We start from the raw sequence: 24,825 nt of genomic DNA, 5'->3' as shown, positions 1-24,825 counted from the left end.
GCACAATTCAAAGTGCTGGCTTTAGCCTATAAAGCCCTAAACGGTTCTGGCCCTACTTACCTCTCCGAACACATCTCCTCCTATGAACCAACTAGGACACTAAGATCATCTGGGGAGGCCCTGCTCTCAGTCCCGCCTGCATCACAGGCGCGCTTGGCGGGGACGAGAGACAGGGCCTTCTCAGTGGTGGCCCCTTGGCTGTGGAACGCCCTGCCTGCAGATATCAGATTGGCCCCCTCCCTGCTGGCGTTTTGGAGGAAAGTGAAGACCTGGCTGTTCGAACAAGCATTAGATTAAACAGTGTAATTGAACATAGGAATACGGAATAATGGATGACGAGACTGGATACTGTTGAGGCACTAATGATTGTTATACTGATGTTAATGATTTATGTGATAATTGTTTTTAATTGCCCTATACTTGTTTTGTGATATTTTGTACTGATGTTGTTCACCGCTTTGAGTTGCCTGAGGGCTGAGAAAAGCGCTATAGAAATAAAGTAAATAAATAAATCCAAGGTCATGGGGACGGCATGACTGCATGGAGCACCGTTATCTTCCCACCGGAGCGGTACCTATTGATCTATTCTTTGGCTAGGTTGGCAGAAGCTGGGGCTAACAGCGGAAGCTCACGCTGCCTCCTGAATTCAAACCTGCGACCTTTCGGTTAGCAAGTTCAACAGCTCAGCGGTTTAACCCACTGCGCCACTGGGGGCTCCTCTTGATTCCCTCCCACACATGAAGTGCTGCATTAGCTAAGTTTCACATGAGACAAAAATATCCGATATAGGCATAAGGAAGTCAAAATTTCCAAAGGCTCCAGACTCCATCTGATCTAGAAAGTTAATCAGGATCAAGGCTAGTTGGGACTTGGATGGAGAACCACAAAAGTATATGAGTTGCTGTAGGCTATATTTCAGAGGAAGGAAACAGCAAACCACCTCAGGGCGTCTAAGATTGTTTAGCTAAGCTTATCTATTGTCATTTCAGCCAGACCTAGTAAACTAAAGGTTTAAGGAGATGATTCCTGGTCCATTTCAGAATACAATCAGGGAAGTTCATTAATAAAATTGTTGCAAACAAAAGTAGCTCACAACCTCTGAGGATGCTTGCCACAGATGCAGGCAAAACGTCAGGAGAGAATGCTTCTAGAACATGGCCATACAGCCCCCCAAAAAACCTACAACAATCTAGCTGTATTTGCATCAAGTACAATTTGCAGGGATTTTCTGAGCACAAACTCCATTATTTTAAAGACAGAATACTAAATCGGCCTTGTTTTAGATTTGTACCTATTGCTTGTTTCCAAGCATTATAGTATTTGCTGGTTTAAGAAATATTGACCATCCAAATTTTTAAAACCTACTGATCTATATGTCAGAGTGGGAGGAAAATCACTTGCTTTACCTAGATATTCACTTTTGTTTTTAGCTGACTGCTCAAAAGAATACTCAAGCAAAAAATCTCACACTGAAAATAATCTGCCAGATAGGTGTAATGATACTGTCACAGTTCCTGTCAATCAATGAGATAACCCATCTCTGTCAGAAAGCGCTCATGCTCCAGTACACAAATACTCCTACTTGCAAAATGACATAAGAACAATGGTCTGAAGAACTGAGAAAAAAAGACCAATCAATCCAACAGCTAATGTCTATAAACGGGTGACACCTTCATGAAAACCTAGTTGCTTATGCATTGTAATGCATACCACAATGGCAAGCCACATATTTATCTATGTGGAACAAGCTATGATTTTTACTTCTACTCTAGCCAGTGTATCAGAAAGAGAATTGTTCTTTGTTTTGGGTAACAACACAAGCAACATTCACTCCTTTCCCTAGTTAAGCAATAGCATGTCCTACAGGCTTTCAGTAAAGTGATAGAACATCAAGTGAACAAGAAATGCACTAGACAGCTCTCTGCCACAGAGATCCCTCACCTCATGTCCAGGATCATCTTATCCAGAGGTGGCAATGTGGCCCTTCAAAAGTCCTTGAAAGGTAATATTCAACCTCCGTTGAGGTTGAGGCTTGGTCTGAAAACAATTTCAACTGAAACCAAGTGACATCAAAAAACTATAGTCAGCTTCCCATTAATGTTATATTTAATAAGTGCTCATCTGTGGTGCATATTTCATCAAAAAGCAAAATGAATATTAAAGAGTTATTTTAAAGCCACAAATAAATGGAAATGTTCTAAATTAGAAAGAGGGAGACATGAAAGCTGACAAAATGGGTGTCTGTACTAGAATTATGGATTAAAACCACACCTTTTAGTTCTTGCGCTTATGGATTCTGAGGTGAATGTATGGATTCTGGTGATGAGAGGCTTACACGAGAAGAAAATTCAAAGAATAAAATCAAATAGAATATTCTTTCTAGAAGAGCCTTTAAAATGAATTTTATTGTCAGGTTTTTTTTACAAGTAGCCTTTCAGAGGCTTCATACAAGAACTCTGTTGCAAAACTCTAATAAATAGTCTGCCCAAAGTCCCAACATGTTTTTTTTTTAAAAAAAAACTAAAGAAAGAGAGAAAAAATAAGTCAAGATGCTTAGAGATGTTAGCAATATTTCCCATTTACAAATTACATCAGGCATGATATAGTTCTCCTTCATACAAGTTACTGGAAAAAGAAAACTCTTAAGACATTCTAGCTTTCTGTAAAACCATTCCAGAAATACTTTCAAACCGATCCCCTTTCATGACGAAATATTAGAAACGCATCCCAATTACATTGTCAACACAAATGGAATTTTAGGTCAAAGCAAACCTTGTGGATTCATATAGTTATTAAGAATTAAGAGAATGCATATCAATGAAGGGGAAGACGACTGGATGGCTGAGGTTAAGAAGATTTTCAATAATGAAAGATGGCTGAAGCACAGAGAACAAAGGAAGGTTTGTGAAATGGACAGACGTAAGACAATTACTGTTGGATCTGGGAATGTTTAGGGAAGACTATCATGGATGCATGCAGCGGAGCTTATGAACTAGGTTCACATCATGCCACTTGAAACAAAGCTTAGGCAAGCTGCAGCACACAGATGTTTTCCCCAACCCCATATTAAGAGTTTATTCCTGAAGATGTGACATTTCGTGATAAGTTATCTTCCCAGCACACAGACATGTCATGAAAGCCAGTTTTACTGGAAAATCCACACATCAAGAACAAAGGAACAGGTCAATGTACCGTCAAAGGCCTACATGGCCGGAATCACTGGGTTGTTGTAGGTTTTTCGGGCTGTGGCCATGTTCTAGAAGCATTCTCTCCTGACGTTTTGCCTGCATCTATGGCAGGCATCCTCAGAGGTTGTGAGGACTTCACTACCCGAAAAACCTACAACAACCCAGAGAACAGGTTCTTTCCTGGAGTCTATAAATAAAGAGATGCCTTAGTTCATTTTAATTGTCTTTTCACCTGGGGCACTTAAAGCAAAGGTATGAAAAGTTTACAGTACAGCCCCCCCTATCTGTGGGGGATATATTCCTGAAGCTCACATAGATACGTGAAACCATGGATAACAGCACAGCCTATTATTTTCAACTGCATGAACAACAGAGGTACCAAGAAGAGGGTGTAGCTTGTACAGAAGACCCTAAGTGAATAATTGATGAAACCGTATACATCAATTCTGTGAATCTGGGGCTCATACTGCGCTCATTAAGTAACTGCCCCTCTAACTTCTTACTGATAAGAAGGGCCCTAAAAAAAAAAAAAGAATACAGGAGCAAGAACAATATATCTTATTTAAACCACAACATTGCACGATGTTATAAAATTGGAATGTCACAGAAGTCGCTAGTATTCAGGCACAGATATCATCACTGTGTGCATCCTTATAGTATTATGCAATTTGTAAGCTGCAGCCTGTATCTGCCACTTTGTCGTTAATGGATCCTCAATATTGCAATTAGTGAAAAGGCAACTAGTAATTGATGGTCTTTTTTAGGCAAAGTACCTAGAAGGAAGCTTGCGTTGTTCTGCTGTGCTGGGTGTGTGTATTAGAATTGGGCAGGGAATGGCAGAGCATAGTGTAAAGGTTCTGCAGGTTATGTTACATCTCACTAGATTCATTTTATAATTGCTGCAGCCTCCTCCAGACATTTGGAGCCATTTAGAGAAACATATGGTTATGTCCCATTAGACACAGCCTGGTTATGATATCCAGTAAGATATGCCAAGGCCCTTTGGGGGATTTGGCAGGCGATGTACCTCTGGGGCTTGGTTCCAGGACCACCCCCCAAAGTACCAAATTCTTTGGATGCTCACGACCCATTATATACAATGGCATAGCAAAATTTATTTAAAATGGCAGAATCATGGTTTGGAATTTTGGAGGGAATATTTTCAGGCCATGGATGGTTGAATCAGTGGGCAAGGAAGGTCAACAGAGATCATGCTGTGTCTGGTTCAGGGGAAATAACCAAATGTTGATTCTCCCTGGCCTCCAACAGCCAATAATTTGGTTGGGGAAGAGGGTCTCTAGCAACTAAACAGTGAGAACGTGAGGCTTTGATCAAAGTGGAGAAAGAGGATACCATCTTCTGCAACAGCTAAAGAAGTCATATGGAAAGACATGTTGCCTTATGCCTGTATAGGTCAGTAATAGGATGCCTAGTTCTGTGTTGCTAGGGGAAGACAGTGCAATGTGCCTGAGATATAAGCAACAGGCAGGTGTCAGAAGAAACTTTCTGGTAGGCAGACAAAACCAAATAGCTTACTTCTTTAATTAAGTTTAGTGTCGTAATAGATTTAGAGTTACAGATAGATATAGGGACTGGGGCTCTCAGTGTTTAGGAAAGTTCAAATGTAATATGCACTTAAAAAGGAACTGGAAAAACAAAGATCCCAAACTAGGAAGTTGTCATTCTGAAAACTGCACTCATTATTCCCTTCTCCCAAGCAACCTATGAAAAGATGTCCATTGAACATAACGAATTAATGCTGTTTGTACTTTAAGCAGCTGGAAGCTCTTTCACCTTCATGAACAAGTACTATTCCAGAAAGATCTGTAAAAATGGAATCAGATAACTTGCCATATCTAGTTTCTGCTATCTAGACTGTACACAAACTCACTCAATGAGCAATGGTTCCATACAAAAGAAGGGGGGGGGGGGGGGGAGCACTACAGATGATGAAGTGCAAATCATTAATGAGGCACCCAAAACATCCTCTAGTTCATGTGAAGCAACAGAAAGGAAGCAGCAAAATAAACATCTTTCTAGTCTTCTAGAACTTCTAATATTTGTTAAAGCAGCAAGAATAAAGCAGATTAATCTGAAACTGATACAAAGTCGTGAAGAGAAATAAATAGAGGCAGATGGACAGTTATTCTGGTCCACTCTTCATGTCATTTTGTACAGAAAAGTTAAATGTGCAAAAAAATAAAGACATTCACATTTTAGCAGTTAATTTTTTATTTTCTTTAAAATCACTTTTTTGCTTCTTTTCTACAAAAGGCAGACAATGATTCTTAATCTGGGTGTTTGCAGAGATGCAAAAAAAACCAGGTAATCAGAGTATGAAACATGTGAAAGCACTCTGACTAGGCTTTCAAAGGTCATGGTTAGGGCGGTATTAAAGCTTCAGTCCCACTACAGAGATTTTACTTATTTTTTGCCAATGTATTTGTTTCATGTGTGCTATTCTCAGTTCATATCAATTGTGTTGAAAACCCATTCAGTAAATTTCTTCAGTTTCTCAGAGGCATTCTGGGATTCTTCTTGCAACCGTAAATTGTCTTCACGCAAATGCTGCACTTCGGCTTGAAGGTTGGCTTTGTCTTCTTTTTCCTGAGAGACAACAAAAGGACACATGGATTTTGTTGGTCAAGAATTCTACCATGACTGCCAGGTAAGACCTGCATCAAAATGCATTTATTTCCACTTTGCCTTGGCTTCCTGCACTATCATTTGTTACGTGGTCGAAATGATTTGACATTTGTACTCAACACAAAGAAATGTCAATGTTTCTGGATTCTATCCATCTCCCTATGACACAGAAATCCCACTGGGATTGGCTAAAACGGAAAAAGAATCAACCCAATAATGGCAGTATTTCTATGGGCAGCACTTCTTCTTAGTCAATGGGAAACCTTCTGGAGGACAATAAGCAACATCTCTTCTTCATCAGTCATCACTGATGAGGCTTGAAGCTATACATCAGATGTGATGCTAACTGATCACATTTCTTGAAATGTTGTGGTTCATTTCTGTTTTCCTTCATTTTGTCACAGTTATAATAAAGAATAAAAAAACAACCACAATATACTATGCCAGTGGTTCTCAACCTTTCTAATGCCGTGACCCCTTAATTCAGTTCCTCATATTGTGGTGACCTCCAATCATAACATTATTTTGTTGCTACTTCATAACTGTAATTTTGCTTCTGTTATAATGTAAACATCTGACATGCAGGATGTATTTTCATTCACTGGACCAAATTTGGCACAAATATGCCCAAATTTGAATACTGGTGGGGTTGCAGGAGGGACTGATTTTGTCATTTTGGAGTTGTAGTTGCTGGGATTTATAGTTAACTTACAATCAAAGAGCATTCTGAACTCTACCAGTGATTGAATTGAACCAAATTTGGTACACAGAACTCCCATGACCAACAGAAAATATTGGAAGGGTTTGGTGGCCATTGGCCTTTGGAGTTGTAGTTCACCTACATCCAGAGAGTACTGTGGACTCAAAGAATGATTGATCTGGACCATCACTTGGCATGAACCCTTAATATACCCAGATGTGAACACTGGTGGAGTTTGGGAAATAACAGACCTTGACATTGGGGAGTTGAAATTGCTGGGATTTACAGTTCACCTATAATAAAAGAGCAGTCTGAACCCAGCCCTCAATGGATCTGCACCAAATTTGACTCACTATCTACATGGCCTACACTGAATACTGGTAGGGTTGGGGGGTGCTGTTTTCGAATTCTGGGAGTTGCAGTTCCCCAACACCAAAAATGAAGAGAAGGGCAGGAGAGATCTTCAGCCTTCTCTGCCAAAGAGGTTCCTAAGACCATCAGAAATATGTGTTTTCTGATGGATTTTGGCGACCCCTCTGAATCCCCCTCATGACCCCCGGGTTGAGAATCACCGTTGTCTGCAATGAACTAATATATTTGATTTGAACATACCTTCTCTGATTTCATCCAATGTCTTAAAAGTTTTAGTTTTGAGGTTAAAAAAAGAACTGGGTTAACAACAGGAGAAAAAAAAACCCCAGAAGAGCATGTTTTGAAATCATGAGAGCGTTACATATCACAGTTCATAATGACATTGCTATAACCTAGAATTTAAACAGAAGTCTTTCTTTTGGTACAAATATTTACCTTCTTTAAATTTTCCTGCAGCATTCTCAGCATACTTTCCAGCTGGCTCACTTTAGAAGCAAGAGGAGGCGACTCTTTTCTGTTGGAAAGTTGGAAGCATTTATTACCAATCATTTTCTTTATCACCATATGCAGGAAAGCAATGGTCTGTTTTCCTTAAAGACAATTCAGGCCATTGAGAAAAGTTGTATTTTGGACCATAACCAGAATCCCCTGAAAGTAATTTTTCCAAGCTCTGGTAAAATGTTATATCTGTAGATAGGAAGAACGAGGGAGCAAAAGAGCTCTGCTGAGACAAAGAAGGGCCCATTTAAACCAGCATTCCTTTTCTGTGACAGGCCAAGCTGTAATAGAAACACCGTTGTTTTCAGAGCTGTTGGCAAAAAAGTGGGGTGCCCTTTTGCTTTTTACTGTATTTAGAAGTACATTGGCTCTGACCATGATGGTTCTGTTTCGTTATCATTGCTAAATGCTACATAATTTCACCATGATTTATTGGGATTGTTCAAAAACCAACCAACCAAAAACCACCCTCTTGGGCTGGTGGTTGTTACCACATCCTTTGGCACTAAATTCATGTAGGTTAATTATGCAATGTAGAAGAGTACAATCTTTTGTCTGTTCTGAACCCACTGTGCTAAGCTAATTATGGTTATCTTACATCTGCACTAAAATAATGCAACTTCTGCAGCCCCTATTTTTGTAAGGGGACTACCAGTTTTCACCAGTTTTCTTATGTTCTGAGGGAAATAACAGGAAACGAAACATCTTTATTTTATGTTTGGAAGTTTAACCAGGGTTTAAGGAGACAGTCAGGGCTAAGGCAATTCCATACATACGTGTTATGCTTATATTGGGCCCCAGTGAGTTTTAGATCAGCTGTATACACTTTCAGAAAGACTTGGCATCTGAGGACAGCAAATTTGGTATCTTGAATACCTTTATGGGAAAGTCTGAACGTGCTATAAGTATATATAAGATCGCCAAAGAGTGGATCCATCTTGGGGGAAGAATTACAGAATTCTATGCTCAAGGTGGATCCATTCTTAGAGTATCGTACATATACTTGTAGCCCAAACTTTCCCTGGGGGATATTTAAAACATCTAATTTGCTGTGTTCCTTGCTATAAACAACCAATGAAAAGGGTTTTAAGATACCAGAGAAGTAAAAAATTCCAAAAATCCGGTTGGGGGATGGGGACGGGGAACAGTAAATGTTTATTTGCAGTAACATGGGAAATACTACCAGGACCGTTTACAGACTGAAAATAGTTTTGCTGCTGTTGAAAAATAAAATGTATCATGTGTACCCTGGTTCAGCAAGAGGTTGACAAATTTAGTGTTTTTAACTTCAGTCTATTCAGACAATAGTTATAAATTGGAATTCCATGTAAATATTTTATTGTTTTCTATTACTAGAGATGGAAGTTCTTCAACTGTAAGGAGTCTTTTTGGTTTTGCCAGTTTACAAAAGAAAACAGAAACCATCAATAATAGCAAAAGACACCTACTAGCTTTACTAACAAACAGCAGCCCACAACCAAAAAAGAAAGTGAAATCCTTTTACTTCTCTTGTGCCAATAGCAGTGCCCCTTACAGCCAGAAATAAATCTTATTCTTGCATCCAAGAGTTATGATTCTGAGTTCAATGCAGCAGTTTTTTGTCTTGGTGGTATAGGAATTACAACAGTCTGACACAGTATATATATATATATATATATATTACATTTTTTAATGTGACATGCTTTTTTTTAGGATTCAGCTGGAGGGAGGAAATATTTCCAAAGTTTCCAAGAATTGCAAAACACTCCAATGGAAAATATTCAATTTCTTTAAATTTTCCAGGAAAAAATTGAAGTCTCTGGGGAAAAAAATCTGAAAATAATTTCCCTTGCTCCTATTATTTTACATCTTTATCGAATACACACATTATTCTACATAAACTAAGCAATAACTATTAAAATGATGAATATCAGCTTCTTTAATGTCTTAAATCTGCCTAGGGGGAAAGAACAATCTGAATTATACTTCTAACAGTGTGTGTTATCCTATATTTCCATGTTCAACACTTTATTTACCCAGTGTAAGGCTTCATCTGTGCAGAAAGCTGGTCGTCGCCATGATCATTATGAGAAGCAACACTGACAGGTCTGTGGTTTTCGTCACCAGTTGTAAAATATGTGGCTCGCTGGACTGGAGAGACAAAAACAGAACAAAACAAACCCAGACATATGAATATACATCCCGCAAAGTAATTAATTCGTCTCTTAATGCAGGAGAACAAACCTTTCTCCTGCAAGAATAAAAAAAATAGAAAAACAAGAATGACAAGGGGAAAATTTCTAACACCAAACCAAGTAAGTGATGACACCTAAGATTACATGTGAATTGCTCATCTTGCTCCCAGTAGGGCATCCCTGGAACAAAAAGAAGCGGTAGAGAAAGACAACAGGATTTTATTGAAACACACACAACCAATCAGGATTACATGAGCAAAACTTGGGCTCATCAGCAGTTTCCTTTTCTTCTCCGTCACAACAATGCCAAGAAAACTGGAAATTTTTAGCTACACAAGTTCAGCATTAGGCTGAACTAAAGTTTACTGAAAAAGGCCAATATCAAGCTTCATAAAGTTGCCTTGTTAAAATTTATTTATTTATTTATTTAATTTATTTGCTGCATTTGTTAACCGCCGCTCTCAGCCCTAGGGCGACTCGCGGCGGTGTACAACATATAAAAAACACATTTTACAATAACTACAACGACAAAAAACAACATATCACTAATACACTATCATCTAATTACACTAAAATAATCCGCTTCGTCTTATCATAGAATCATAACCAATCTCGTAGTCTATATTCCGTTCCAGTTATCTTAAATTAACCACAATTTAAGATAAACATTGAATTATAGTGTTTGAAAATTGAAAACTCAAGTGTAAATTTCCAATCTCCTCACAAGGGAAGAGGACTAATGCAAACCTGAAGCCCACATTGATTCATTTCCAAGGTAAGCTAACCTACTGTTAGGTCCCAATAAGCACACTGTTGTTTGACTAGCAACTGTGCAGAGTTCACGGAACAGTGGCAATGTATTTTCTCCTTCTGTTCATCCTTTGAAACCAATTCAATAATACAAAGGGGGAGGTGACTATTTTCTACTTAACATGGCTGCAGAAAGGAGTTTTCAAGACTTTCCTATGCGAATCCTCAATACTTAACAATTTGTCTGTTTTGACTTTATAGTATGTTATATTTGAATTGTAGGGCCCCCAGGTGGTGCAGTAGGTTAAACTACTGAGCTGCTGAACTTGCTGACCAAAAGGTTGGCGATTCGAATTCGGGGAGCAGTGTGAGCTCCCACTGTTAGGTCCAGCCAATTCAGGAGTTCTTAAACATGCAAATGTGAGTAAATCAATAGGTACCGCTTCAGTGGGAAGGTAACAGTGCTCCATGCTGTCTTGCTGGCCACATCACCTTGAAGGGGCCTACAGACAATGCCAGCTCTTTGGCTTAGAAATGGAAATGAGCATCACCTCCCATAGTCGGACATGACTAGACTTAATGTCAGGGGAAACCTTTACCTTTACTGTATTTGAATTGACCATTTTGATGTTTTATTTCAAACTTGGACCAAAGTATCACACAAAGGTCCAATTCCTTTTACAACTTTTTTTCTGCTTCTATGGCAAAAACAAACAAACAATGATACAGGTCTCTTTAAATGCATAAGGCCTAACTAAAATTACTCAAGATTCACAGCAAAGCAATGAAGATATGTTACATTTAGTTAATTAAAAAAATCAGAAGCAACACAAAAATGTAAATGGACACAAAACTGATTTAAAGGAGTGGAAATAACACACCACTGGCAGGAATCCAACAATATGGAAGAATTTGGATTTCAGAACTGGTGCAATCTATGCTGGGATAAGAACACATTATTAAAAGCTCCTTAACGAGGGTTTTTTTAAAAGGAGGAGCTTCTCAAATAATGCATGGCAAATACCTACCCTCAAAGGCTTTGGCAGCATCTACCAAGTTTGACCAGTCTAAGTCAGAAGCCGAATCGGGCAGGGGCATAAGACCTGGGTCTGGCATGGGCTGCCTCCTCTGCTCTTGCATATCTGTGAGGGAGCTGTCAGAGGCAGAGAACTCTCCTGAGGCAACAAAGAATGCAAAAAACAAAACAAAACATGGAAAATAAATAAATAAATAAACACCAACAGTGACATTAAACTGGACAAGCATTCTATATAAATGGCCCACCCACTTTTGGCTTGATGCTGATTTAAGTATGGGAGCTACTCAAACATTACTAGAAAGCTGGCATAATTTGTCCCTCTGGTCAATGGGGAGTGGTGCAAGTACATTCCTCCTCCACAAAAGGCAGGATGAACTTGGCAGGCTTCCTGTTCTTCATGAGGAGAAACAATTTAGCTAAGAAAAAAACATTACTTTACCCTCACAAGCTGCAACCAAAGTAGAATAAAACAAGTGGAAACACTTATACAAGTAGAGAAGAGGAGGAATTCAAGAAATGTAAGAGTATAGAATTCTTGAATTTAACCCTTTCAATGACTGCCTTACACATCCATTGACAGAGAAATTAAATGTATTATGAATGGGCACCAGATACAATAGGAAGTAATTGGCAGAACCATCTCTGAGCACTGCTTGTCTAAGAAAACCTATGAAATTCATTGGAGGTGTCATAAGTCAACAAATGACTTGAAGCCAGGCACATGCACACACATCCACAACTATATCATATATTCAACTCTTAAGCTGGACTCTGAATCAAGAGGCGCTTCCTAAGTCAGCATTCATGCAACTTGTATTGATTTAGAAAACCTACTGGGACCAACTTTTGGACAGGCCTATATATTTAAGGATAAAAAATGCCTCTAGATATATTGGCTTTGTTCAGATGATGTTCCAAAAATTATGCATACAAGCATAATAGCTGAGTGCTGGTGTTATGTTTGTATGCCAACTCCATTCACTGAATATAATTGAATACCATAGTTTTTGAACATGAATAACCGTCTTTCTGAAGCACTGAGCCCTGTATAAAGCAGGTTTTCTAAAGAATTAGAGAAGAGCTTTCCAAACATTAAATGTTGGTGACACACCTATTTAGATATGCATCATTTAATGATACTGTAATTCACTTTTACTAGCAAATCAGAGATTAAACTAGCCCCTTAAAAGATATGGATAGTAGATAAACTGTAATAACAAAATGTATTTCTCATCAAAATATTTCAGTTATATTTGAACAAATATTTAATCTGTAAGATAATAACATACATTTCCAATATTGTTGTCACTGCTCATTATGTTTGCTTGACACAACTACACACTGTAGCCGACACACTAACGTGTTGTGACACACAGTTTGGAAAACTCTGGGTTAGAGAGGTCCTAAGAGACCTCCAAAGAGAAATGTAATAAGCGTGGAATGAATATATAGCCCAACTCTGAATCTAACAAGGTATACAGATTGCAAGAACTATTAGGTGTGAACAAGTCAATTAAAGGAAGCAAATCAAGCAAAATCAAAGGACCCTTTTCTAATGTGAAAGAAGCTACAAATGCCTGTGTAGCCTGAAGTTGAAAATGACATTACATCTACCTCCACACTTTGTTGTCTTTATTAAGATCAGGCAACTTCTAGTCCCACAAATCCTAGGTCAATCATTAGTTATGTGATAGGTCCTCCCAAAGAATCATATTATAAAACACCCAATTTGGTAACATAATGTAAATGAGTATAAATCAATCAACAGAATGATTTCTGCACTAAGAATTGGTTCCAAAGAAATTAGTGTTCAGACCAACACAATTCCAGCACTGTAAAATAAAGGTCAGCTTTTCCCAGTAGTTGACCTAACTGATCCAGTCAATCAAGGCTGTGAAGAATCTTTGTGTTAGAAGAAATAAGAAAACAAAAACACAGAGCAGTCCAACCAAATATAATGTTACTTATTATTAAACAATAAGAAACCAGAAGGTATATATTAGAACAATAGCAATTTATTCTGGTTCAATACTGGACATTAAAAAGACCTAACAAAAATGCTTTGCAATGTTTCTTAAAATGAGTATAGACCCAGATGGAAGATATTAAAGAGATATGGCAGCTGTTGGCAATATTGTTACTTGTACTAACTAATTACTTGGATTTGTCATATCTGTGATCTGGTCAAAAGAAAGCACATTGCTGAACTTAAAACCTGTTAGGTTCTTAATGGATTCTCAAGTATGTGGGGAACAAACTATGTGGTGTATTATAGGTCAAACCAATCACCTTCAATTACATATTGCAGATAATAAAGAGGCAAGCATATGCTAGGGGCATTGGATTAATGTGCTCAGAATGATTAACCCTGTCAGATTCCGTGACAACTAAAACACAAAGACAAACAGAGAAAGACAAAAAGAAAAAAAAAACCAATGTACCGCAATACTGTATTTCATTGCATAATAGTTAAACCTTTTAAGGAAAAAAGGGGGTGCAACTATTATGCAGTGGTGACTATTACGTGGTAAAAAGTGTGCACAGCTACCATAGATCTTCCCTTGGCTGTGAGTCAAGGGAAGCCCCAAATCTCTAAGGAGAGTGGTGCATGGCAGCTGAAGCCTCACCCACTGAGTTGCGCCATTTATTCTCTCACTCAGGTGCAGTGAGTGAATAAAGAGTGTGACTATCATGCATGGAACAGCAACAATACAATTGTGCCTCTCCAAAAATGGGGGTGTGTCTGTGTCTAGTAGTAACTATTATGCAATGAAATATGGTATAGTTTCAATATTAGAATGGCAATTACAAAAAATGGCAGACTAAATCTGTCCAAAGGGAAAAGAGATAGCGAGCTGTTCTCTTAATTTATTTGTTCATGCAAGTAAAAACAAATAACTGAATCAATTTTCTCCCTGTTCATAGATGGTTTCGAAAAATATGTGTTTTTCACAGATATTTTGCAGGGGACCTAAAGACATCAGAAGCTGGACTGGGGGAAATCTTACTGGTTTGCTTCCATGTGACATGGGAAGAACAGCAAAAATCTGAAAGCTATAGTCTTCCAGTTTCTTCTCCTGAAATGTGGCATTGAAAAGGTGGGTTCAGCCATCCAAGGAACAGTAAGTCTTCTTAGATCTTCTCCCATTTTCCCTTCCTCACTTGCTGCACATTGCTGCATAATGGCAGCAGAAAAGTTAAGGATCGGGGTGCTAAAGCATTGTAGGATCCTCTCCTGGCACCCTCCCCACCTGAAGTATAACATTGTGAGAGTGAGAGGAAGAAGCCAAGACAGGATCAGAAAACTATAGCCTTGCCACTTGGGCTCTACTATCCAGTTTACAATGATGTCAATATTGTATTCCAGCTAATGGAACACATCATGTGATGATCCTCCTCTTTACTGGGCTGCTCTGCCTTCACAAGCCTGGGAGGACAGAAAATGTGTATCTGGAGTGGAGCAGGCAACAGTGGTCTTTCAGAGTGATATCACATTAGGGTTCGAAAGCGCAGGTCCCCATTTTCCAATCACCCAGTTTGCTCCTGCAGAAATCTGGGAAACGTAGTTTAGGGAAGCTGAGGATCTCTCTGGCTAAGCATTCCAAAGGCTCCATCCTAAACTACATTTCCCAGAAACCTGCAGAACTAACCAGGTGATTGGGAAACAGGGACCTGAGCTTTAGAGCTCAAATATGATATCAAACTTAGTCTATTTGATGACTGGACAAAAAGAACCAAGAAAGCAGCTGAGAAGGATCTATCATATTAGGGTTTTTAACCACTGAAAGAGCTTTTTTCTTGCCCCCCCCCCCATTCGATCATTCAGATATTATTTCTATCTTTTGGGAAAAAAATACATAGAGAAACCTAAAATTATGAAGGAAGCTTGATTACACTCGGTTCATAGAACAAAACAAGATGGAAGGAAGCCAAGAAAAACAGTTGAAGAGTACATTATATATACGGTGATATTCAAAACACAATTACCATGTAAAGATTTCATTCCTAATGTGTATGATGGCCTCCTTAAGGGTAAGGACTTAGGAAGAGAAGGATATGTGCTGGTGAAAAGGACATCATTTGGAAGGGCTTGGTCCAGAAGAGAAGCTCGTGAAGGGAAGAAGTGATCCCTCTGACTACTGTAAATACTCTCATCTGACAGAGTCCTATGCAAGGCACGCCTTGAGGTAGGAGTGCTAGGAAATGGAGACTGAAAGAAGAGAAAAGAAATATGAGAACATGTATAGTAATAGTCAATCAGTTATCATACTCGACTAAAATCCACTACAAATAGAATAAAATCCAATAAAAACATAGGTGAATGCATACAAACATGGCCATTTACATTCATAAAATCAGGTTATAATTTGTTACAAATTGGGAAGGTTTCTATCCCTCAGAGAAAATGCCTGAAGATTTCATATGGGAAAATAATTTGCTAGCAGAGAAGCCCACCATTCAGAATTGTTCCTGTGAAGACCTTTGATGATACCATATCCTCAGCAGGTGCTTTGTTTGCTGCTACAGCACATATGTATTCCCTGACTTCCTGTTCTGAAACTGGTAATTCCATTAACAAAATCCTGATTAGTAAGTGAATCATTCAAATTAATAGCTACCTCACTTTCAAAAATATTGCTAAATAAGTACACAAAGTATCAGCTGAAGTGTGTGGGATTAAATCTTGTGACTAATATTGAAATCAAGTTCCAAAACTATATTTTAGCAATAATAAATGATCATTTTTTTTCTTTCTTAACACGTTTTTATAAATTAGGTAAGGTATCAAGATGCCTGAGCATCAAAACCAGTTTTCAATTACAGATGTATCTATACTGTAGAATTAATGCAATTTGATCCCACTTTAATTGCCATGATTAGTTACATTCTTTTTGGCTTGCCTATAGTGATTATCATGCCAACCCATTTTTCCAGATACCATTCTAGACTGATGGACAATTCCAATTAAAAGTAGCCTTAAGACAACACCCCCCCCCCCCGCAAAAAAAACAAACCCAACCGATAATAATGTCTACTGTATTTATATAGCTTTTGACAATGTTCTGATATCCAGTCAAAAGGTAGAACTTATTTGGATGGTCCTGAATGTTAAATATTTGAAACGATATCACACTGAAGATGGGGTACACTTGTTTTCTGTTGCTTAAGAAGCTAGGACATGGAGCAATGCGTTCAAACTGCAGCAAAGGAGAATCTATCTAAACACTAGGAAGAATTTCCTGACAGTAAGAGCTGCTCAAAAGAAACTTGTTGCTTCCTTCTTTGGAGGCTCTTAAGCAGAGGCTGGCCATCTGTTAGGAATGCTTTGGTTGTGTATTCCTCCATGGCAGAAGATAGGACTGGATAGCCCTTGTGGTCTCTTCTAACTCTAGGATTCTAAGCCTGTTTGTATCTGAGATGGGTACTTCTATGATGAGTTCCGAAGGGAATCAAGGAATTAAGAACCAGACCTGAAAAGTGGGTATACCTGGTGCCCCTGGCCTTTCCAGGAGACAGAGATATCATTTGGGTAGGTTATATATGAAGGGATGACTTTACTACAAATACTACCATTATACAGTATAAGGATTCTTTGTTAAGCGTGAACTTTATTTGGGATGCTCAAAAGAAAAAAAGGTAGCTGCTTTGTGTATATATGCGTGTGAATAAGTAAATGGGGAATTTTGGCCTTCAGTTTTGTTATCCACTTAAAAGATGCATATTACAATGCTCCAAACAGGCGAAAAACAGTCCAATTACACCTCTTATTCTATTTGTACCTCAACAAAAACAGGGCAATCCTCCTAAATACATCCTTGAAATCCCAGCGTTTGATAATATTAAAGATAGCACCTCTGTACTTTCATTCCATTAATCATCTCCTTGCTTTAACGGCCAATTAAATAGAACCACAAAAGTCAGGTTTAGACTGAGATTCTCACTTGGAGAGGTTCAGATTAAAATCCTACTTGGTTAAATTTCACCCTAGAATCCTCACATCCAACTTCTAATCCATTCTGCTCCTAACTACATCTGTCTCATCAGTTACCATTGTTTGATCCTTATGCCATTCACCTATAATCAGGGTAGGATCAGAAAGAATAAGATCAGACATTTAAAATATATCATCCTTCAATTCTCTCTTGACTGTCTTGCTTACCAATCCAGCAAAAAATTGCCTACATAACCCCCTGCCTAAAATCCCACTCATTACTGAACGAAGCATCAGTCTGCAGGTCAATGGAAGCAAAGTTATCAAGCTCTTGGCTGAGCTGATTAGGTTGTTCTGCAGCAGGAACTATTGTCAAAATCCCCATCAAACCCACCAAGACTTAAATATTGGCCTTAAGAATTCGTTCTTTAGGGTATCCAGGCTTGGGAAACTACACACACTCCTTTTCTCAGAAGATAAAAAGTAGAGTCTTTTTTCTTTTCTTTTCCCTTTCTCCACTAACATGAAGGCTATGGACATTATCACCTCCACTCGCTATGCTGCAACAATCACATTAGTGCAGAATTACTGTTCACTATGTAAATAAGATACATATCGAATTGAGCACCTTCAATATTAATCTCTATCATTTGTATAACTGTGCTAATTCACTAAATTTTAAAAAATATTTTTATTTGTTAGCATAATTGCACAATTTTAGCATTAAAAGGACTGGCAAAGATATAAATTAAAAAAACAAAACAAAAACAAAACTGCCATCTTAGGAATAGCAAGGGGGGCAGGGAAGAGAATCGTGTCCACTGATGTTATGTGACTGTCAGCATGCTGGCAAAGAAGTGGAAAATGCCAATGACACTAAGGTGGGTAAAGGAAACAAAGCAGGATGGGGAGTTATTGATGAGGCAGAATGCACATGACACTGTGTAATAGCAACTGTTATCAGAGGTGATGGTTCAGCTTGCAATGCTGGTTTGCTTATCTTGCGTGATACGGTCCTAAATGACAAAATTATATTGTAGTTACACTTTGATCAAATGGATGATTTTATAATACCCAGTTGTAATTTATGGTTTAATTATATTTTAAATGGGTTTTACACTGTTTTCACTCAAGTGTTTTTTTAAAATATAATTGTTTAATTATTTTCTAACTTTCGGAAAATAATATTTTAGCTGAACTTTCTTTTGAAGTACTGTAAGTAGTTTTGGATCCTGTGTCAGGAGAAAGACAGCATACAAAGCAAGCAGGTAAGCAGAATTTAGTATTTTACATCTGTGGAAGTGTTTTTAGAGTTATTTCACTGCATGCCCAGAAAACTAACTCATCTGCACCAACCAAATGTTTATATGTGTCTGTCTACATTTATCAAAATTTTAATAATGTTGGGAATGGGTAGGTCCAACGCCAGTGGAAGACAAAAGTCACAGGCTGGGAAGAGACAGCTCACAGTAACAAAGGTTGGCATGCTGAGGGGAGGTGAAGACCCATGTGGAACCCGATCAATGGCTGACTATTGCATAGCTGATAGCTGCTGTACATGAAAAGACTAACTGAACTGAATCGAACTTGAAATACTGGGTCTGAAAATTAAAATGAATATTGATCACCCCAAGGGTTCTGTCATTCACAATGAATTAATTTGCTGAATGGTGTAAATTCATTAATGTGTTAATCTAATGTACATTACTTCAGGACCCGGTGGGCAACAGGAAAGAATGAATAAATAAAACAAAACAAAACAAAACAAAGTACTGATCCATATAAGTAAATCGTTTTTAGTAGCCACGGGGTTTACAAATTGACCTCTAGAAACAAATGTAGTCATTGGCTAATTTCAAAGTGTTTTGTCATTTTAAACTTACCTTCCTCAACCTGGCATTTTTTCCAGATTCACTACAGGGGATCTCATCTTACAACCTATATTAGCATTGTCACTGGCTTTCATCTCACTTTTCTATCTCTTTTCTGGCCAAGTGTAAAGTTAAAGAGGCAGTAGTTGTTGTAAATTGTTGTATATGATCATTTACAACAGTTCTGTAGAATGCTTATGTGTGCTGACCCTTCAACACCACATAAGCAGATGTTATGAATGTGTACTTCCACCTCCTTGTGTTTTCTCATCTGATCTTGACTTGTTTCATTTTATGATTTGTGTTGTGTATGATTTGAACAGGACAAGTCACATCCTCTACAGTGAAAGATGATTAGAGACATCTTACAAACATCTTTGCCAGCTGTGAGAAGTGTGCTACCTTGTTATGCCCTCCTGTAGTCAGGCATTTTGCCCAAAGAGAGGTCATGCTACAAGTCTTCAGTTTTGAAGCGAAATATTTTTGCCTTTTTCAAATGATGAACAGCAGAATCTGTCCCACTTGTTTGGCAAAGTAGAAAGTGAGAAATTGGGGAAAATTATGTGCTCCTTAATAAGCATTTTCAAGGGGTCAGGAAAGGATCGTTACACTGCCCTTGTCTACTAAAAGCAGATGTTTCTAAAGAAAGAAATGGGAACAGAATAAAATTCATACAGTTTGGCAGATCATTTGCTTAACCGAGTGACAATCATCTATCATCTAAATATGAATTACTTGAGAGAACAGACTCCATTGATCATGAAAACTTCCAAAACAGACATGCACTAATAGTAAGTGGGATAATCAATCATTTAAATGGATAGGGACTTTTTGAAAAGACAACAGTCCTTGTCTGAAGAGTCACAAGAAAGGTGATCATCCTTTCCCCCAACATCAGGCATTTGAAGGAGGGTGTGGAATAGAGTGCTTGCAGAGAGCAATTTCCCTTTGCTTCAGCCTCAAAGGCAACATTAAAAAAATAATCTGTATATAGAACCTCATACTTACAAGTTTTAATAAGCCTCTTTGGGTTTTGACAAGCACAGAAAGAAGTTGCAAGTGCCCTCTTTTACATGGTTGCTGTGGAAACCATTTAATCTCTGACAACCATGAAATGTTAAGCAGTGTTTTCAGTACAGAGGTCTCAAAAATCAGGGCTCTCTCTTCAAGATTATTTACTGGGTGTTTTAATATCATTAAGCCATTAGTACTTCTGGTGAAGATTTAAGGAATACATCTATGTAGACTTACTTCATGTGCATATTTACTTTAAAAAGTTTGAGAGGCAATTTTGGTTGTTTGAAAACAAGGCACAAAATATGATACAAAAGTTCAGTCAACATGCTCTGTTCACAGAGGTGGAAGAAGCACTCAAGTGAATAAGTTGGCATTTGGAACTCAACTTCCATGAGGAGCAAGCAGCTCTTAAACAAGTGTTATCTCCCCCTTCCCTAGCTGCATGTCGAAATAAGCTCTAAAATTGTTGCAGCTGCTGTACTGAAATGTACTCTATATAAACTTGAGAAACAACATAATAATAAATAATAAAACTTTATTTGTAGACCACCCTATCTCCCCGGAGGGACTGAGGGTGGTTTCCAACATATATGGCAAATATTCAGTGCCAGCAAGGAGAAGCATACAAACACAAAGCGGATCACATCAACATGCTACACTTAGTGGCAGTGTTATTATTCAGGGGAGAAATTCACACATTTTTCTGTGGCATTTCATCATATTTGGCAATATACTGTATTTCTTCAATTCTAAGACACTTTCTTCCATATAAACATCTCTAAAAATAGAGTGCATCTCAGAATCATGGGTGTGCATCTTACAATCCATGGCATCAAAGAAATACAGTAAAGTACTGCTGAAAGTCTTTACAACAAAAAAAAATTCTTCCATATAGTTCTTTCAGTCTTGGCTACACTTTTGGGTGGCACCTGCCATAGTAGATCTCTATGCAATGGGAATGCACTCATTAAAATATCCTTATCCAATGTCATGAAAGGTTTTTAAAGGTCAGAACTAGGATTTAGAATACAGGTCTAAAAGTCAGTATAACTCTATAAGTTAGCATAGTCTCTATCAGCAGACTTAATTAAGAGTGTTAATCTTCCTTGCTATCTTTCTACCAGCAGAAAAACTTTCTACTCAGGCAAGTCTCTCACAACTGATCCTGTATCACTAGAAAGATATCCCATTCTGGGAGAAAGTATAACATGTGAGTAAAATAAATAAGCAAAGAATTGTTCCTGGTTGCTATTTTTTGAGCAAGATCCATGTCGTCGTCTTCTTCTTCTTCTTCTTTTGCTTTTGTGTTTTAATTTGTAGTTATATGACAAACTGTTAAGTCCCATTCATGACAAAAGTCAAGATATAAACAGAATAAACAAACCAATAACATGTACCTTGAAGTTTTTCTGAGATTCTGGTGTTGGACTGTCAAGATCTATCAGCTTCTTCAACTCTTCTTCAATATTTGATTTAGAAGATCGCTTCGGTGAGGCTCGAAGATCTCTGGCTGAGGCACGCAATCTAGGATGTGCCATTTCACTGCCATCACTCTGGTGACGCCTTCAAAGAAGGGAACATACATGTTTAGAATTCAGAGGGCTTGAAGCAGAAGACTTCCAGTTATTCACATAAGAGATTTAGGTGGGGAGCAAGAATTTGGATGGGTTAACGTACAGAATGCAATTAAATGCCTGTTTAAAGAAATACACCTTCTATGCAGCAATAATAACCCCATTGCAAAAAGAAGTGAACCTAACCACATCACCACCAGAAGACTTGCTTACATTTGTCACGTTTAAATTGAAAACCTGTTTAACACTGTGAATGATTTGTCTCCGCTTTCCCATTTGCTAGACCATCTATCGACTGGTCAATCAATCAATCAATCAAAATTCTGTCTAAAACTTTCAGCTAATGCAAGGTACGCAATTTCCATTGTGTTACCATGCTCTCCTCTTTCGCATGCTGTCCTTAGAACAAATCTGTCACTTCAACCATATGCTTTCCGCATCACACAGTTCTCCCATTCTATCCGGTTTACTTCCCATTTATTTATTTATTATTTATTTATTTCTTGCATTTATTGACCGCCCCTCTCAGCCCGAGGGCGACTCGGGGCGGTGAACAGCAACAAAAAGACAGTGTACAATAAATCACGACAATACAAACCAGACAACTACAACATAACATATACTTATCCTAAAAATCCGCTTCGTCAAGTCCTGGGGTCATAGCCAAAATTCATAGTCCTAGTACATTCCAGTGTCGTTCAAGATACACTCAGTTGAAGGCCTGCTCGAAGAGCCATGTTTTCAGGCCCCTACGAAAGGCCATCAAGGAGGGCGCCTGTCTAACTTCAACAGGGAGGGTGTTCCACAGCCGGGGGGCCACCGAGAAGGCCCGCTCTCTCGTCCCCGCCAGGCGTGCCTGTGAGGCAGGCGGGACCGAGAGAAGGGCCTCCCCGGATGATCTCAAGGCCCTCGTGGGCTCGTAGGCCGAGATGCGGTCTGCAAGGTATTTTGGGCCGGAACCGTTTAGGGCTTTGTAGGATAACACCAGCACCTTAAATTGGGCCCGGTAGCGAATCGGCAGCCAGTGGAGCTGGGACAGCAGGGGCGTTGTATGCTCTCTGCGTCCTGCTCCCGTTAACAACATGGCTGCCGCGCGTTGGACTAGCTGAAGCTTCCGGGCCGTCTTCAAGGGCAGCCCCACGTAGAGAGCGTTGCAGTAGTCGAGGCGGGATGTGACCAAAGCGTGTACCACCGTGGCCAAGTCAGACTTCCCAAGATACGGGCGCAGCTGGCGCACGAGCCTAAGCTGTGCAAATGCTCCCCTGGTCACCGCTGAAACCTGAGGCTCCAGGCTCAGCGATGAGTCCAGGGTCACACCCAAGCTGCGAACCTGCGCCTTCAAGGGGAGTGTGACCCCGTCCAGCACAGGCTGTAACCCTATACCCTGTTCGGCCTTGCGACTGACCAGGAGTACCTCTGTCTTGTCTGGATTTAGTTTCAGTTTGTTCGCCCTCATCCAGACCATTACAGCGGCCAGGCACCGGTTCAGGACTTCGACGGCCTCCTTAGTAGCAGGTGGGAAGGAGTGACAGAGTTGGACGTCATCTGCGTACAGGTGACACCGCACCCCGAAACTCCGGATGATCTCACCCAGCGGCTTCATGTAGATGTTAAACAGCAAGGGGGACAAGATGGAACCCTGAGGAACGCCACAGGTCAACGGCTGTGGCGTTGAACAGGAGTCCCCCAGCAACACCTTCTGAGTACGACCCTCCAGAAATGACCGGAGCCACTGCAGAGCAGTGCCCCCAAGACCCATCTCTGCAAGGCGCCCCAGAAGAATACCGTGGTCGACGGTATCGAAGGCCGCTGAGAGGTCCAGGAGCACCAACAGGGACACACTCCCCCTGTCTAGCTCCCGGCGCAGATCATCCACTAAGGCGACCAAGACCGTCTCGGTACCATGTCCCGGTCTGGAACCAGACTGTGCCGGATCCAGATAATCCGTGTCTCTCAAGAATACCTGGAGTTGTGAGGCCACCACGCTTTCCATGACTTTGCCCAAGAAGGGAAGATTGGAAACAGGCCGAAAGTTGTCCAATTTAGTGGGGTCAAGTGATGGTTTCTTCAACAGCGGCTTTATAACAGCCTGTTTTAGGCTCGCTGGAATCTTGCCTTCCCGAAGGGAGGCATTAACCACCACCGTTACCCACTCGGCCAATCCCCCTCTGGCCTCCTTCAGAAGCCAGGATGGGCAGGGGTCTAGGATGGACGTGGTGGGTCTCATTCCTCCAAGTATCTTGTCCACATCCTCGGGTTTCACAAACTGAAAAGAATCCAACAAAATCGGACAAGCAGGTGCTTGTGTCACATCCACAGAGACTGCATCTAATGTGGCGTCCAGCCCAGAGCGGATCAAAGCGACTTTGTCTGCAAAGAACCGAGCAAATGCTTCACAGCGCGCTGCCGAATTGTCAGGGCTCCCACCTGAAATAGGGGGAGTTAAAAGACCTCTGACAACCCGGAACAACTCCGCCGGACGGTTTTTTGCAGACGCAATAGTGGCCGCAAAGAAAGTTTTCTTTGCGGCTTTTATTGCCGCGGCATATGCCCTTAAAAAGGACACAAACCGTGTTCGGTTTGACTCGTTTGGGTCCGAGCGCCACACGCTCTCTAGAACCCTCTTCCTTCGCTTCATCGCTGCCAGCTCCTCAGTGAACCAAGGGGCTGGTTTAGCTCGGTTACTCGAGAGGGGACGTTCCGGAGCGATCCTGTCAATAGCCCTGGTCATCTCCCCATTCCAGAGAGCGACCAAGGCCTCGACATTATCACCTACCGCGGTGGCGGGAAACTCCCCAAAAGCCGTCAGGAATCCACTCGGATCCATTAGTCTCCTGGGGCGGACCATCCTAATGGGTCCTCCACCCTTGCGGAGGTTAGGGGGCGCAGTGAGCCTAAATCTAATCAGGAAGTGGTCGGTCCATGGCAACGGAGAGATAGACAGCTCCTCTACACCGCCGCCCTGCTCCCATCCCTGGCAGAAAACCAAGTCCAATGTGTGTCCGGCACAGTGGGTGGGGCCAGTTATTCGTTGGGACAGCCCCATGGTTGCCATGGCGGACAT

At 40.0% G+C, this 24,825-nt stretch overlaps 1 protein-coding gene across 7 annotated transcripts in view; it reads right to left on the bottom strand.

Annotated features, from left to right (window-relative positions):
- Positions 1 to 2,373: 2,373 nt before the first annotated feature.
- SIPA1L1 (signal induced proliferation associated 1 like 1) overlaps positions 2,374 to 24,825 on the bottom strand; it is a 181,784-nt gene continuing 159,332 nt past the window's right edge. For 6 of the 7 annotated variants that reach the window (XM_060761557.2, XM_060761548.2, XM_060761566.2 and 3 more), the window contains 6 exons: positions 21,585 to 21,750; positions 15,355 to 15,577; positions 11,357 to 11,503; positions 9,420 to 9,534; positions 7,342 to 7,420; positions 2,374 to 5,795 (listed from right to left, as the gene is read on the bottom strand). In XM_060761557.2, coding sequence (XP_060617540.2) covers positions 5,652 to 5,795; positions 7,342 to 7,420; positions 9,420 to 9,534; positions 11,357 to 11,503; positions 15,355 to 15,577; positions 21,585 to 21,750 — 874 coding nt within the window. In that variant the 3' untranslated portion in view covers positions 2,374 to 5,651. The remainder of the gene's footprint in view (positions 5,796 to 7,341; positions 7,421 to 9,419; positions 9,535 to 11,356; positions 11,504 to 15,354; positions 15,578 to 21,584; positions 21,751 to 24,825) is intronic. The other variant, XM_060761605.2, reaches the window with a different exon arrangement.

This window comes from Anolis sagrei, chromosome 1 (assembly GCF_037176765.1).
Source record: "Anolis sagrei isolate rAnoSag1 chromosome 1, rAnoSag1.mat, whole genome shotgun sequence".
Classification (NCBI taxonomy): domain Eukaryota; kingdom Metazoa; phylum Chordata; class Lepidosauria; order Squamata; family Dactyloidae; genus Anolis; species Anolis sagrei.
The sequence above is the reverse complement of the archived record's forward strand: the minus strand, read 5'-3'. Positions and strand labels throughout refer to the sequence as shown.